Below are 16,612 nucleotides of genomic sequence, written 5' to 3' on the forward strand. Positions count from 1 at the left end.
CACCCTTTCTAAAATATTTATCCTCACAGACTATCATTTTCTATATTCTTCCCCTGCTTTGTTCCTTTTCTCTGCATTTCTCTCTACCTGAAATTATCTTACACAGTTAGTTAGTTATGGTCTGTCTCTCCCATTAAAATTTAATGGAGAATAGGAACTTTTTCCACTGGTAGACCCCCTATGCCTAAAACAGTGCTTAAGAACATGGTTGATACATAATATTTGAATTACTGACTGAAAATAATAAACTGTATAACATGACACAGTCAATAAATCCAAATTCAGACATTCTGATTCCATAGCCCATGCTATGAACCAGAACATGGTATTATCATAATTAGTATTCAAGAGCATGGAGTACAATGGAATGTATTAAACAATCAAATGAATATGAGTAATATAATAGGAAATACAATGTAAGTTATTCAGAATCAAAATATAATTAGTTGTAACATAATTATGTTAAAAGTATTCATTTGTAATATACTGATGTAGTTTGTAATAATGGTATGATTATAGATGGTTTGTGGCAGGGGAGATAATGAATGACTGTCTTTCCAAATGATGGCTTCTAATTCCATTGGTGGGTAGGACATGAGTACTTTGCTGAGTGAGTAGCATAAAGAGCATATGGACCCCTTTGTAAGTATGGTATTTAAATGTTTTAAATTAAAATTGTAACACATAGTGAAAGATAAAGTATAAAGTCTTAAGTTTTCTAACTCTTACATTGTTCTTGTGAACTTTTCTCTAGGTTATTAGTCATTGTCTTAGGTGGAAGATAAGGAACTGGTCCCCAGGTAGACAGAGCTCGTTTGCTGGTGTCAAACTGCTGAGTGAAAAATTCCTGGAGCTTCATTCCTATTTTTATCAGGTCTGGTGTAGTTGATCTTGATATCATTACTTGGAAAATATCCCACTTCAGATCTCCATGGACAAAAATTTCACTAGAGCATAAAACAGAGTCTTTATCATATATCTTATAAAAAACAGTCTAAAAGCACCCAAAAAAGTCTCTTCCCCACCAGCTTTTCATTCATATTAATTGTGACAGAAAAATCATGTAATTGCAGGAAAAATGGTTTGAGTCTTTGCACTGAATGATAGAAAATATGTTAAGAGCAGTCATGTAAAGTACTCAAAAAGTAATATTTCACTAAATACCTTTTATCAGTCATGCTTGAATCCAGTGTGTTATACAGATTTACTTTCCATTCATCCTGAAGCTTGAGGTCAGCATTACTGAAGATACCCATGAGAATACTTGAGCCCATGTAATCCACACGAGCTTCAGTAGAACCCATAGTAATCTGAATTTTGTGACTGGGTTGCTGGTTTGGATGTTCAGAAATATGAGCTAAAATAGAAACAATAATTATTTTCCACAGAAATGCATAATAAAAACTCATCAAAATCAGTTTTCAAATGCTTTTCTCAATATATTTTTCAGCTGTAAAATTTCAACATACCAACCATCTCCAAAGCATTTACATCTATAGTGCCTCCAACTACTCCTCCTTTAGAATCTAACTGTGATCTTCCCAGACCAACAGACATGCTTATTTCTCGATCTCGATTACTTCCTACTGACAGGCGGCCTTGGCTCTTCAAACCACTAGTTGTCCAGCTATCAAAAAGAAAAAAGCTTATTAAATAGACATATGGCTTCCAATGTCATGAATTAAAACAGGAGTTATATGATTTTAAAAAATTGGACAATGAAACAATACATTTCTTATAAAAACTATGGTAAACATTTGGATATTAACATTAATAATGAAGCTTTATTCTTAGCTAGAAAATTATGCTATTTTCCTTATTTTCTATCTTTTTAGAACACATATTTCATGTTTTTTTTATGTTACAGTATCTTTAGGATTAAACCATTTTCAGTGTAAAACAATTTATAATTTATCTATTTACTGTCTCAAACATTTCAGCATTTGAAAAAGGTTTTGTATTGCTTTACAACAATTAGAAAAATTATATATGATAATTAAATATATTTTCTTTGTATCTTTGTATCTGAATAGCTTACGTTGTATTTCCCATTACATTACTCATATTCATTTGAACGTTTAATTGCTTCAAGTTGATAGCAAACACGACAAGTGTTTCCCATGGGGTCCCTTGTTGGCTTGCTGCTTTGTTTGATTTGTTAAAAGGAGTTGATGTTTTTGAAAGTGAATCTAAAAATAGAAAATAAAATGTACATTGATTTATATAGATGTTCAGCCAATTACAAAGCAAAGACCACTCACCATTATAATCCAAAAAGTAAAATTATGATATTTTTGTGTTAAACCTAACATTTACTAGCTGTCACTTTTTCAATATGAAGTACCTTTTACAACACTGTAGGTTTGTTTTACTTCTAACAGTAAATACTATATGGAGCACAAACACTATGTTCATTTCTTTCTCTCTATCCCTTTTCAAAGCAACTAGCCATCCAGCTGTCTCATCTGCTAGCAAATACCGTCAAGTGTGTGTGTGTTGCTGCGTTTGGGATTCCTACATGCCCCCCGCCCCAACCCCGCCAGTCTCTTCGTGCAGTTGAGGCAAAAATCTGAGAGTAACTAATTAAGATTTTTATATTAGGAGCTCTAGAGGGCTAATGAACAGTGTTACCTCTTCGGGGAACTGAAGAATCAGACACACTCCTTGACCTTATGGAAGCTGGGGATTTTAGGCTCTGTGCTGCTGTCCCTGGTGACATGGTGCTGTTCGTCATGTGCTCATTGAACACATTAGGTGACTGAGGCATGTGGGTGAAGGAGGCTGACTGACTAGGCTGCTCCCAAGTCCTGCAGTAAGCTTTTCTTGATGACTCGGGAGAAAGGTGTTGGCTTACACCTTCAATGGAATCAGGTGTCCCTGGGCCAGATGCTAAAAGGAAAGTAGATAACAAAAACAAAATTAACAGGATAATATCTCCATGCTATAAAACATTCACCACTCTACCACTTCTAATCACATTTTGTATTTCTTCAAGTTCTCTGAAAACTATACAATGTCCAGTTTGCACAATTCCAGCATGTTATTTAATTCTCACAGAAAATATATGAGAAGGGTAGGACAGGCACTCTGTCCTGTATTACAGTTGAGGGAATAGACCCAGAATCCAAATTTCTAATATTTTCTACTGTATAATGCTAACTCTTAACTTTCACTTACACAATGTAATACTACAGCAATATCTATGTCAAAGAGAAAAAATGAAATATGGTAGCATGTCCCCAATATTTTCTATTTTCCATGTTAAACCATGATTAAGTTGGTTAAATTTATTTATGCATTTCCAGATTTTACAGAGATTACAGAGTAATTATCACAGAACAAAATAATCCCTGAGAGAGCAAGCATTTTGTGACCTCCAGTGCTAGTACATTCCCAGTGGTTACTAGCACATTAAAGGGGCTCCACTGACATTTGTTGAATGAGTGAAAGAACTGCAGGGTAGTTTACCAAGTAAGACAAAGTTTGTGTTATCAATCATGGATATTATTATTATTGTAATCAAAATTAAAAGCAGCCTAAGTATAATCTATAATTACATAAACAAGCTTACTTGGCAAATTAATAGTTTGGTCTCCAAGGAACAGGCGTCTTGCAATACTCCTCCTATACCAGGCTCTTGGAAATGCCAGAATTTCACTGAGGCGGCGCATGTCATATTTAAAAGAAGCAGACCCTATATCACAAACAGCTGATACATAAATAAAATTTGTTAGAACATACTTCCAAAACCTTTATATTTTCACATGGTAGATATAATATTACACAAGTGAATTATAATTCTGTTACAATTCTTGAAATATCAAAATAAGGTATATAGTATGATCAGTAAGTGATAATGTGTTCCTTTCACAGCTGATAAAAATAGCACATTCTAACACCATTAGTTCCATTTCCATTTGTGAGGTGAGAGCAAACTGAAATTCTATTACCAGTTTATCATGAAATTCTCACACAGGATCTAAGAGCAGTCTTACAGACAGCTTCCAGCTTTAACATAGGGCCCCTCTCAAATATGGAAAATGAATCATCAGGATTAGCTAGAATACAGACTTCTTCAAAAGCAGCTGCAAACCAAGTAACTGTATGGCAGAAGTTAGTATTTTGTAAGTGAAAGTCACTCAGTCGTGTCTGACTCTTTGCGACCCCATGGACTGTACAGTTCATGGAATTCTCCAGGCCAGAATACTGGAGTGGGTAGCCTTTCCCTTTCCAGGGGATCTTCCTAATCCAGGCATCGAACCCAGGTCTCCTGCATTGCAGGTAGACGCTTTACCAGCTAAGCAGTGAATTGTCAGTCTCAAAGTGTTCTGATGGCTGTCTCGGGGTTTCTGCTCTGCTACTTCTGCTTCAGGTGCTCCTTCAGTCCTCCACTAAAGCTTCTGTTGCATTCACATGTCAGTGTCCCCTAAACCTGAAGCTTCCGTTTCAGCCTGAGCCTGTATCCACACAGCCCAATAGCTAACTGCCTATCAGATCCTTCCACCTCAGTGTCATATAAGCATTTCCTTTTTTATTTTCTAAAGGCAGTGACCTCACTGCCCCTTGAGTTACCTAAGCTAAATGCCTGAGGCATCGTTGTCTCCTCTATTGCTGCTCATACAACTTGTCCTTAAGCTTGTGGATTCTCATATTTATCTTGAAACCATTCTCTCTCCTCTTTTTTAACTGTCACAATTCAGGCCCTCATCCCCTATTGCTTAGTCTACTTCAACAGCGTCCCCAACATCTTTCCACTCTACCATCTCTTACCATTCTCCCATCAGCTCTCTTCCTAAAACATCAATCTTAAGGATCATTCCTTTTTTAAAAAACATAGATTTTATAATCCATGTATAATTTTGGTGGTTCTTTTTTGTGGCAAGAATACTTAACATGAAATCTATCCTCTTAACAGATTTTTCAGTGTATAGAACAACATTGCTATCTTTAAGGACAATGTTGTCATACAGTTCTTAAAAACTGCTAATGGCTTCTCCTTGCCCCTCCAGAACCCCATTTTTTAGCATGGTATGAGTCCCCCCACCCCACAGTCATGTCCTGGGCTATTTTATCAGCTCTACCTCTAGTCAAGTCCTCCCTGTCTCTGGACCCATCTACTTTGTACAACTAACTCAGTGTTCAGTTACACCTATGGTTTAACTCAGTGAATTAAAGTATGATCCAAAAGCATACTTTCTGATGCTCTGACCATTAAATACCATGTTTCCATAGCCAAGAATATTCCTACATAATTTTGAAGACTGGCCCCAACATCATATCCTTTGTGAAACCTTCTCTGATCTCTTATATAAAACAGAATTTGTTTCCTCCTCTGTAAGTAAACTTCCATTATAGGATTTGTAACACTGCACTGTAATTTGTCTACTCATAAGACCTTGCCTGGACTTCCCTGGTGGCTCAGACAGTAAAGCATGTGTCTACAATGCGGGAGACCTGGGTTCGATCCCTGGGTTGGGAAGATCCCCTGAGGAAGGAAATGGTAATCCACTCCAGGACTATTGCCAGGAGAGGAGCCTGGTAGGCTACAGTCCATGGGGTCGCAAAGAGTTGGACATGACTGAGCGACTTCACTTCATTTCACTTCACTTGCCTTATTCATGTGGGCATCTTCAAGTACCTAGCAGAGTGCCTGGCACAAGTTCACTGTAAAATACAGGCTCAATTATATGTTTGCTGAATGACCAAACATATATTGTGTTGAGTGGATTAAGTGTACTTAACTATATTTGTTGGATTAATAATTTTTAAAGTTTTCACTCACTTAGTACTCTGAATTCTTCAAAATGTTCTACTCAATTTTAAATACTCAAATCACAGTGTACAGAAAGTGAGCAAGTGATTTGTCCATCATATATAACTAGTTAGCTTTATAATAAAGCTAGTGATACACAGGTATACAACTCAAGATCTTATGATTCCAAGTAAAAATTTTCAACACCCATTCTTCCTTAGTGTTATAAGATTTTATAATTAAAAAATCAAAAAATAAGTCAGAGGTTGTACCAACTCATGGTAGAGAAGTGAAGAAGCAGTTTTTAGCGACTTAAATAGGCATATTTTGGCCCTTGGGTGATATTTCCATGTATGTATCTAGAAATCCTACTTCTAACATTGATATCTCACTGGACTGAGATAGTACTTAGCTAGTTCTCCTCCTTTAAATCAGTTTATTACTAAATGCTTAATATTATTAAATTATTTAATATTTAAACACTTAAAAGGAGGCCCTTATTTAATTCTGGGAAAACAATATTTCAATTAAAAAATATAAAATTGAATACCAGATATATTTATTAGTGTAGTATCCATTTTGCTTGCAGACTTGCTTACAGACTGACTTTCAAAAAATGAGGCACCTCCAGAACGCCTTATCCGAGACAAGCTCACTTTTACAAACTCAAGATTTATACTGAGTGAGTCTTTTCGACCAGTGACTGAAGTGGGTTCTTCATCTACATTCCCTTAAAAAAAAAATACATGTGAACACACACACACACACACATACACACACAAACATATATATACACAAATTCCCAACAACTAGTTACATGAAGTCATTCAATAGGCTATACTATGCTATTAATTAAAATCACTTATATGAAGTTAAAAATTTAAGCAGAATGACCTAATGAACATTAGACATTCCTAACAATAATTGGTTCAAGTCCATAACCATAACTGATTATTTTTACATCTCAACAAAAACTAGCACTAATGTGGAGTGTGTCTATTATTTGTCTAAATAAGTTAATAACATTCACTAATACCAACATCCTATGTATTTTTAGTGGTAAATTTGTACTTTAAAATGGCAGTGGAATTTAAGTTCACTAAATAGTCATATTAAAGAATATCACTTTAAATTAACAAATGTGATGATGTACACAATTTAAAATTTTTAACTACTGACAGAATATAATTTTTTATACAAATAGCAATTTGATGAAACATTTAAACACTTAACATAAGTAACTTCATATCTGAAGAGATTACAGTGTATATCACTTATGAAATATTTTGAATTTTAAAATCTTATATGATTTACCTACATTACTTATTTCATATTTCTACCTATTTAATGTAGAGTTGGGATAGATATTATTAAAAAAAATGAAGTTTCTGATCTCATTTTATATGCATTGTTAACAATAACATCATTTTTAAAAAGATGAAAGCTTGAAAAGATGTGATAAATTTGAAAAAGATGCAAACATGCTAAGTATACCTAATCCTCCTGATCCGGGTGTAAGGCCAGAAACAGCGGTTTTTTGTTTCCCTGCTCCATATGGATGAAATACATAAAGGGAAAAGTCAGACATGCATGCAGTGAAGCTTAGCCCAGAGGAACTGCTGCTGGAACTGGTCAGATCTGACTGACTGCTACTATGTCGACTTCTGCCAAGAGGGCTGCCTAATCCTGATGAACCTATAGGGAACACAAGAAACCCAAAATAGAATAAGACAGAAAGTACTAAAAAAAAACTGTCCTTAATATAGTCTCAAGAACCAAACATGGTTTGAAAATAAAATGGAAATAGTCAAACATTAACTGATCAGTAGATTTAAATCCTTAACATCAGGGCTTACATGTATTTTCCAGTTAATTTACTGTATAAACCAGGGCTGAATATTCTGTTCATTGTTAAAATAATTATTTATACATGACTGGCCAACTCCAAAGTTTCCTATCTAATTTCTCCTTTTTTCCTACTGGAAGCAGGTAGTTGGAAGAAGTACAAAATAGCTGAGTTTTAAGCAATGGAGGAGAATGAACTGTAAAAAGTCCAAATCATACACTGGAGTCCACATCTCCACAGAAACAGTGGAAACAGAGCAAAGTACACAAATGGAAAAAGTTAAAGGTCTCTCTCTTAGAAATCAAAAAGGCCTTATTGGCAACATTCACCATGAGTGGTGGAGAAGGCAATGACACCCCACTCCAGTACTTTTGCCTGGAAAATCCCATGGACAGAGGAGCCTGGTGGGCTGCAGTCCATGGGGTTGCTAAGAGTCAGACATGACTGAGCGACTTCACTTTCAGTTTTCACTTTCATGCATTGGAGAAGGAAATGGCAATCCACTCCAGTGTTCTTGCCTGGAGAATCCCAGGAATGGGGGAGCCTGGTGGGCTGCTGTCTCTGGGGTCGCACAGAGTCGGACACGACTGAAGTGACATAGCAGCAGCAGCGGCGGCGGCAACCATGAGTGGAACAGGCTAATTTCAAAGACCTGTCACTCTTTTGTACTTTATAGATTTTACACTCTGTACCTGGAATGTTTTATTCCCCCAACTGTCTACGTGGCTAACTCATACTTACCACCTTCATGTTTTCACTGAAAATATACTTGTTTGCTTATTATCTATTTCTCCAAATTTAAGTTTCACATTAGCAGGAATAGGACTTTCCTGGTGGCTCAGACTGTAAAGCATCTGTCTACAATACGGGAGACCTGGGTTCAAGCCCTGGGTTGGGAAGATCCTCTGGAGAAGGAAATGGCAATCCACTCCAGTACTATTGCCTGGAAAATCCCATGGACAGAGGAGCCTGGTAGGCTACAGTCTGTGGGGTCGCAAAGAGTCGGTCACGACTGAGCGACTTCACTTCACTTAGCAGGAATATGCCTGTTAGCTAAGTTCACTACAGTATATCCAGCCCTTAGCACTGATCCAGAACTCAGTCAAGTTCATAAAGACTCTTTCAAAGAATGGATATTGTCATAATCTACATTTCTTATATATTTATTCTCATCATCATTCCTTCCTGCATGTTTTATTATGATAAAGTAAGGGTGCTACTTCACTTTTTCATTTTCTAAAAGAAAGGAGGGCATAAAAATAGCTGCTTACTTTATATTCCTTTCATTATATATTCCTAGCATAGTGCATATATACTGCTATAATAATTGAGTTAATTTATGACATTTTGATATTAAGAAAAAAGTGAATATTCCAATATCTGCTTTAGGGGTAGAACTGTTAAACTGTCTTATTATTAGTTCTCTTATCAGTTGTTTTACATTTTCATTCATTCTGGTCTTTTTTAAAATGTCCCATAAAATTTTCACTACTTGCATTTGTGATCTCCAGATGATTTTTAGGGCAGAAATGACACTGAGTGAAAAGTGACTATCTCATTAGGAAATCATCAGTTCTACTTTAATACCTAAATCTTTCATGAAATAGACATTTGAGTTAGGTAACAAAATTTTACCTAAAATTTTTACTAAAATTTTTTTATACATATACACACAATTTGATATACTTTTAATTCAGTGTGATAAGAAATCCTTGCAAGATAATACTACAGCTCTTACCATTTGCAACACTGATCACTCATAATGTAAAAATACAGCATAAAATAAAACATTCAAAAGTACTTGAACACATTATCACTCACACTTCACAATACATGTAATATGCACATGAATGGACAACACTATGCAACTGCCATTCCTTGGGTATAATGAAATACACTCAAAACTCTGATCCACTATGGATTTTTTTCTATAAATTACCTAATTCTCAAACATTCTCCAATTCCAAATGTATTTATTTGGAAACGTTTATTAATTACTATTAAAATAGTACTTGGCTTTTTATGCTAATTGAATAAACAAATGTTTCCACACCTGGTACTCCAGTTTTGCTGGAGGAGGTTTTTGTTCCGCTTGGAGGAGCACTGCCTCCAGGGGATAAGGTCTCTGCAGGATATGCAGCCCCTAAAGTCTCCAGTTCTCCTCGGTTTGAAGAAAACACCAAATCCAGGGATGGCAGCTTTAGCATGCATTCTACTCTTGACACTGGTAAACAGCTAAACTTGATCTGTGAGGGCTGAAAAGTACAGAAAGACAAAGAAAAGTTTCTAAAACTAGGTGATTAAAAATTTTTCTATTGGACTCCAGAAATTACATTCAGTTTCCATCTCAGTCTACATATATCAAATTTATTATTTTGAGTTTAATGCCCTACCTTTTTCAAACAGACACATGATATAATAACCAAAATGCATTAAGAAAATCATATCATTTTAAAACTAAATATTTGAGGAATTGTAAACAGTAAATATGTAGACATTTAGATAATTCAGAACATTAAATATGTTTATGTTCATATTGTCCATAATCAAGTATTTTAAAGGAAGTGATTTTTTTATGCTGCAATTTTAAAAGGCTGCTATTGCATTTATAACTGAAGTTTTACAAACTCTCAAGCCCTCACTTATTACATGTTTTCATCAGATCTTCAAAAAAGCTAGTGCAAAACTCCAGAAGATCAGACTGAAATTCTTTTGGCCAAATTGCTTTTGTAGAAATTACTGAAGAGATGATCATTAGTGTTTCTTTTAATCTTGAGACTGATCATAAAGTTTTAATTGAAAATAAACTAAACCTTGAAGTTTGGAAACAAGTTAAATCCTCCTTAATAAGCAGACTCAACTGAATGCTAATATAACATATCCCATTTTACTGTGCTTTGTAGATGTTGAGTTGTTTTTTATTTTTCCCAAAAAATGACAGTTTGTGGCAACCCTTCCTTGGGCAAGTCTAATGGTATAGTTTTTCCAATAGCATTCTTTTTTACTTAAGGTAGGTATTGTTTTATTTTAGATATAATACTATTACATATTTAATAGAATATAGGATAGTGTAAACAATTTTTATATACATTGGGAAATAAAAAAAATATAACTTGCTTCACTTCAATATTTTCTTTATTACAGTGGTGGTCTGGAACTTAAACCACAATATCAGAGGGGTAGCCTATACTCCTGCAGGCCTGAAACAGGACAGAATTTTAGAATAAAATTATTAAATACATAATTATATAACCCTTAGAAGAATCTTAAAAAAAGGTACTATTGTGACTTTGTATCTCAATTTCACTTTATGTCTGCCCACAAATAACCATAATGACAAAAAATACAGGTGGCATGATATAATTTTTAAAAGTCATAATGTGCTAAAAAAGGGTTTTAACTTACATATTTTTACCTTTGACACAAAATAATGAGATCTCAATTTTGAACACTCAAAGATATGAACTTCCTCAGCAGACAAATAAAGACAAATAAATAACACATAAAATTGTACACATACTTTCCAGAGGTTCAGGCAACCTCTAGGCCATTATAGACATACTAAAGGTCCATGAACCTTAAGAAAACTTTAAAAGGAATTAATATTGTAAATGTTCAAATAAACTTAAGAAAACATTTTCTCTTTAAAATAAAAAGGAATAGATGAAGTATATTACCTGAACTCGTACATAAACCACAACATCTACAGGGAAGGAAGAGTAAGCAGATGTTGAAGATGATACTAGTGATGTTGTTGATTCTTCCATAGGATCTGGTATTTCAAAATGTCCCATATCTTCATCTTGAGAGCTGACAGCTGTTAAAGTATTTAAAGTTTTACTATTAGGGTAAAGGCAAACTATTTATTAAAAGATCCTTTTCTCTTTTGCTAGTACTGAGATCAGGGGCATGAATGCATAGAAACATTGGCTTCTGTAGCCCATTATTCATTACAACTTTCCCTATTCAAACCTCTTACTCATTCCTTCAAACTCTTGATTCCCGCTGCTGTACCAAACAACATACAAATAAAACAGTAATTTTGCCATTGTTCTCAAGGAGTGTTTCCAGTCCAAGAGTCACTCTAATATGGGACCTGTTGTTTAGTTGCTAAGTCATGTCCATTTTGTGAATGTGTGGGCTGCAGCCCGCCAGTTCCACTATCCATGGGATTTCCCAGGAAAGAATACTGTAGTGGGTTGCCATTTCCTTCTTCAAACACAGGACTAAGGATGTTAATTTTGTCATTAAATAGCTGTAGCCATGGAGGAATCATAAACCCCACCAAGACTAGATGGTCTCTTAAGTTCTTTTTCAGTTCTATAATTCCTTTATCATTGAATGTATTATACAGTAATATATAAAAACATTACAAAATCCTTCTAGTAACAGGACCCCAAAATACATGTGATGGGCAGTTAGTTATTTAAGAGGACACTCACTTGTATAGTTCCTTTCAATTGGTGTAATTGGGATAGTTTCCAGAGCCTTTTCCAGAAAGTCTAACAGGCAGGGACTGATCACCATTTCTTCTGGCAATGACTGAAGTGCTACCCAGGCATATAACTTGGCTGTTTTTACTCCTCCACTTCCTTTTCCTTTGGCTAGAACATGTATAGATGTGAGATGAATTTAATAGTTTCCAGAAAACATAATTTTGTGAGAAATTAGAATTATATGAGTTTAATCAGGTGAAGCACCTTGTACTTAAAACCATACAAGAATGCAATAAAAATAGGTTGATAGAAATCTTATTGTTAGAATACAGAGATGATCAGTGATGTATATAAATACAACAGTTACTCCTACTTGCTCTAGGTCACAAATTTTGGTTCAGTTTTTCAAATTTACACTTCGCCAACTCTTTCATTACTATTTTAGCATTTAGTCTCTCATTTAGTATTATCTGTCAGCTTAAGAAGATATAGAGAACTCTGACTAATGATAATTTGTGGCAAGTGAGGAAAAACATTAGTTTTTACACTTTCTTAGGTTCTTGCTGTTCTTACCTGGTAAATATTTACATGCCTCCTTACATGGGCTGCATCTCTCCTTCCTTCTACCTGACTAAATATTTCCATGTCAACAGAATGATATAACAGCTAAGTTTTAGATAACTTTGGCTTAGCTTTCCAAGTCTACCATGTATTAGTTTGTAAACCTAGGAAAGAAATTCAACTTTTATGAGCTTTAACTTTCTTCATATATAAAATGGGGATAATAATACATGCCCTGTACTTAATGGACATAGATATGTCTTGTCAATTTAAGAGTGATATAAAAATATTAGGCATTATTATCATGATTACTGCTACTTTGAAAATTTTATGTATCAAGTTCCATCTCTCAAATAAAGCTTTTTCACTAATTCTTTACCAACCCAATATTCCCATTTTTGGAAATTCTATTATATATATAAGGTATTATTCATGTAGTATAGTAGCCAGATTCCAAAGTAACTTCTAACGGTCCTTTCCTCCTGGTATTAATGCTCTTGTGTAGTTCCCTCCCGCACTGAATAAGGGTCACCTATATGATGAACAAGATATTGTGGAAATGATGGTATGTGACTTCTAAGACTAAGGCATAGAAGATATTGCAGCTTCAGCCATGTATTCTTTTGTATCACTCCTTTTGAGGGAATGTGAGCTGCCATGTCACGAGAACACTCAAGCAGCCCAATCATGTGGGGAGAAACTAAAGCACCAGCTTGTCAGCCATGTGAATGGGATATGATGGAAGCAGATTTTCCAGACCCAGTCAAGCATTTGGGTGACTGTATCCCTAGCCAACATCCTGACTGCAACTTCCTAGAAAACTGTGAAGTTAGATGCACCCAGCCCCACTGCTTCTGAATTTCTGATCCACAGAAACTATGTCTAAGATTATAAGCCACTAAGTTTGGGATAATTTGCTATGCAATAATAGATAATAAATATGGTTTAAGTTCAATGTATTCTGTCTTAAATATATAAGTGTGATGTTTCCATCTAGATCATAAGCTCCCAAATCTGAACTATATAAGACTTTCTAAATATAGAAACTGAACTGATCCAGTTCAGTTCAAAATTAAGTAGAAGCTGATATTCTTAAGGTAATAGCAATTTGAAAACTAGGCAAAAGGAATTAGCTTACACTTCCATACATGAATTTTGTACAGTCATTATTGGCAAGTCTAAGTCCTTTTTTCTTTAACATGTGAATTTGAAAGTCTTCCTAGAGCAAGTAGGTGATGACTTGAAATTAATTTGTGAAAAAAATTAAAGTATATTTTCCTTAAATACCTGAGGGAATAGGTGGGGGTTGGGGAGGAAGTAAGGTGTTAGTCTTGCTCTGGACAGTGCAAGGTAAAGGAGGAGAAGGAGGAGATGTTGCACTATCTTTCATACCATACAGCTTGGACTCTTTAGAGAGTGTTCGTGGTAAGGAAGATCCTCTGGAGGCATTAGGTGATTCAGTCTTTAGAGTCTTGGAATTGTAATGCAACTGTATTGAAACAAATAAACTTCCAAAATTAAAATTATGCACATGAGGAAAACAAAGAAATGTACTAAAATGCGGCAGAAAGACCACTGATCCAGGAACCAGAAGATTTTACAAGTTAGCTCTGTGACTCTAACAAATTCCTTATTAGCTTTTTTCATTTTTAAAGTGAAAAGAGGTCATCCCAGATACTATTTTAAATTCTTTCTAGCTTAACATTCTAGGAATGTATAATTCTAGAATCTAAAAAAGTTGTACTAGGCAATGTTTCGCAAACATGAATATCCATATTTAAAAAAGAAAATTAACTTCTTCCTGTCAAAATTTCATGGAAAATTTCATGCACATGGGGCAATGTGCAATTTAGAAGGTCTCATGTTCAGAATACAGCTACATTAGAGAAAACTTCAGAAAGTCTCATTTTAATGTAACTAGTGTTGGACACTACTGAAGCGACTTAGCAGCAGCAGCAGCAGTGAAGGAAGAATACATACGATAGGAAATAAACCTGGCTACTAATAATCTAATTTCTTATTTTAAATACTTAGGTTTTTACCTTTACATCAACTCCAGGAATATAAAATACTGTTGTTTCTAAGTCACTGGGCTTTGTTTGTAGAGATGATGGCACTTTCTTGCCAGTCATTAAATGGGTGGTAGAAGCATAATTAGTTTGAAACTTCTTCTTTTTGGAAGGAGATTCTTGATCTAAACTCCTGGAACTTCTGTCATAACTCCTATAAAAAGAAAAAAATGTTTTTTTATCTTTTTGAAAGACATTCTCTTATGTTGTTTAAGGTCAAATTTCTATTAATAAAGTTGAAAAAGTGAGGCTTGTCATTATCTCTAGCTAAACTGGCTAATCCTTGCATGGATGAGGTTTATGTTGTATATTCCATAACTATACAGGGCAGTTACCTTTGTCCTTTCCTGAGGTCACAACTCTTCCAAACGAAGGCTGAACCAAATGAAACTACTCTTTACGTAGGTAAATATAGCTGAATACCAGAAGTTTATTTTGGCTTATTGCAGTTCAACCAAAAATAAATTAACATTCTTTTTATCATCACTATTACACTTCTAAGACTTTAACTAGTTATACTGCCTTTTTGTCATCTCATTGTATAAAAATCTTCATTAGACAATGAGACATTTAAAAATCTTTTATTATAGAAAATTACAAATATATAAATGTAAATGGAATGGTAGAATGAACCCCCATGGACCCATCTCCCAGCTTCAACAATTGTCAGCATTCTTCCTACATGTTTTACTGTATTTCCACCCATTTCTTACTCATCCACTAGATTATTAATATTATTATTTTCTCTAATTTTTTTTTAGATTAGGAAGGAAAAGCAAAACAGAAATTCAAAGAAAAACTAATCTAACTTTAGACCTGTTTATACAACTATTTCTTCAATGATGGAAACATGGTAAAGCTACAGTTACAGCCTGAGCAACATTCCAGTTTACTGAAGCCTCTTTGTTCAACTGTTTCCCAATCTTTCTTATTTCTTTATGAATTCATCAAACTCTCAATAACAAGACACCTTTGAGTACTGTACCATTCTTTGAAACAGAAATGTGAATAAAAGGATAGGGACTAACTGAGAAATTCATACTTGGAGAATTCCAAAGATAAAACTGTTTAACAAATTTGTAGAATCTAAATCAGTCATCCATTTCTAATCATCAAAAAATATACATTTGCTTAAAGAAATAGAATGTTATACAAATGAACATTCAAACATTCAAACTATGATTAAAAACACTCTTTAAATCTGCATTTTGGGATGTGGGGAGAAATGTTTGTTATGATTAGTGATATATAAATAGTATTCCTGACCAATATCTTACCTTCTCAAGCTTATATCATCATGTTCTTGTAGAAGGGTGGTTGGGTGGAGCACACATTTTCCACTATCAATTTCAACTCGAATATCAAGTTCAAAGTCAATATTTCTTTCTGTAGCTGTGCCACTAAGACTTCTGTTGGCTGGGGCTGTTGGCCAGCGTTCTGTAAACAGCTGATGAACAGCAGCAAAGCCTGTTGCTTTTTTACGAGATGTATGTCTAGAGAAAGAACAGCTGGTCATTACATTGTAGTAAAATGGGAAGAGTTTTCAGCAAACTATTTTCCAACATGTTATGTGAGCAATGAAAGTGTTAGTTGCTCAGTTGTGTCTGACTCTTTGTGACCCCATGGACTGTAGCCTGCCAGGATCCTCTGTCCATGGGATTCTCCAGGCAAGAATACTGAAGTGTGGGTTGTCATGCCACCCTCCAGGGGATTTTCCTGACCCAGGGATTGAACCCAGGTCTTCTGCATTGCAGGCAGAATTTTTACTGTTTGAGCCAAATAACTTTGGAAATAAAGTCTGTAAATAAATTTTAGTATTTTGTAAATTCACAAAAATTACCCAGATAGCTCTTACTAACTGAGGTATTTTCCTAAGTTTAATGGAGTCACACTTTATTCAACAACTATGTACTGAGGAATTATTATGTGCCAGGCAATGTGCTAAGTA

At 34.8% G+C, this 16,612-nt stretch overlaps 1 protein-coding gene across 17 annotated transcripts in view; it reads right to left on the reverse strand.

Moving 5' to 3' along the window:
* The window catches only part of BLTP1 (bridge-like lipid transfer protein family member 1), a 208,042-nt gene that overhangs the window by 15,522 nt on the left and 175,908 nt on the right, over positions 1-16,612 (reverse strand). For 9 of the 17 annotated variants that reach the window (XM_042234373.2, XM_060401064.1, XM_060401062.1 and 6 more), the window contains 14 exons: positions 15,942-16,157; positions 14,638-14,818; positions 13,883-14,084; positions 12,041-12,202; positions 11,276-11,415; positions 9,652-9,853; positions 7,247-7,447; positions 6,303-6,482; positions 3,572-3,709; positions 2,632-2,889; positions 2,039-2,189; positions 1,470-1,627; positions 1,165-1,357; positions 730-947 (listed from right to left, as the gene is read on the reverse strand). In XM_042234373.2, the coding sequence (XP_042090307.1) occupies positions 730-947; positions 1,165-1,357; positions 1,470-1,627; positions 2,039-2,189; positions 2,632-2,889; positions 3,572-3,709; positions 6,303-6,482; positions 7,247-7,447; positions 9,652-9,853; positions 11,276-11,415; positions 12,041-12,202; positions 13,883-14,084; positions 14,638-14,818; positions 15,942-16,157 (2,600 nt within the window). The remainder of the gene's footprint in view (positions 1-729; positions 948-1,164; positions 1,358-1,469; positions 1,628-2,038; positions 2,190-2,631; positions 2,890-3,571; positions 3,710-6,302; positions 6,483-7,246; positions 7,448-9,651; positions 9,854-11,275; positions 11,416-12,040; positions 12,203-13,882; positions 14,085-14,637; positions 14,819-15,941; positions 16,158-16,612) is intronic. The other 8 variants (XM_060401067.1, XM_060401065.1, XM_060401061.1 and 5 more) reach the window with 1 other exon arrangement.

The sequence above is a fragment of the Ovis aries genome, chromosome 17 (genome assembly GCF_016772045.2).
Source record: "Ovis aries strain OAR_USU_Benz2616 breed Rambouillet chromosome 17, ARS-UI_Ramb_v3.0, whole genome shotgun sequence".
In the NCBI taxonomy this organism is placed as follows: domain Eukaryota; kingdom Metazoa; phylum Chordata; class Mammalia; order Artiodactyla; family Bovidae; genus Ovis; species Ovis aries.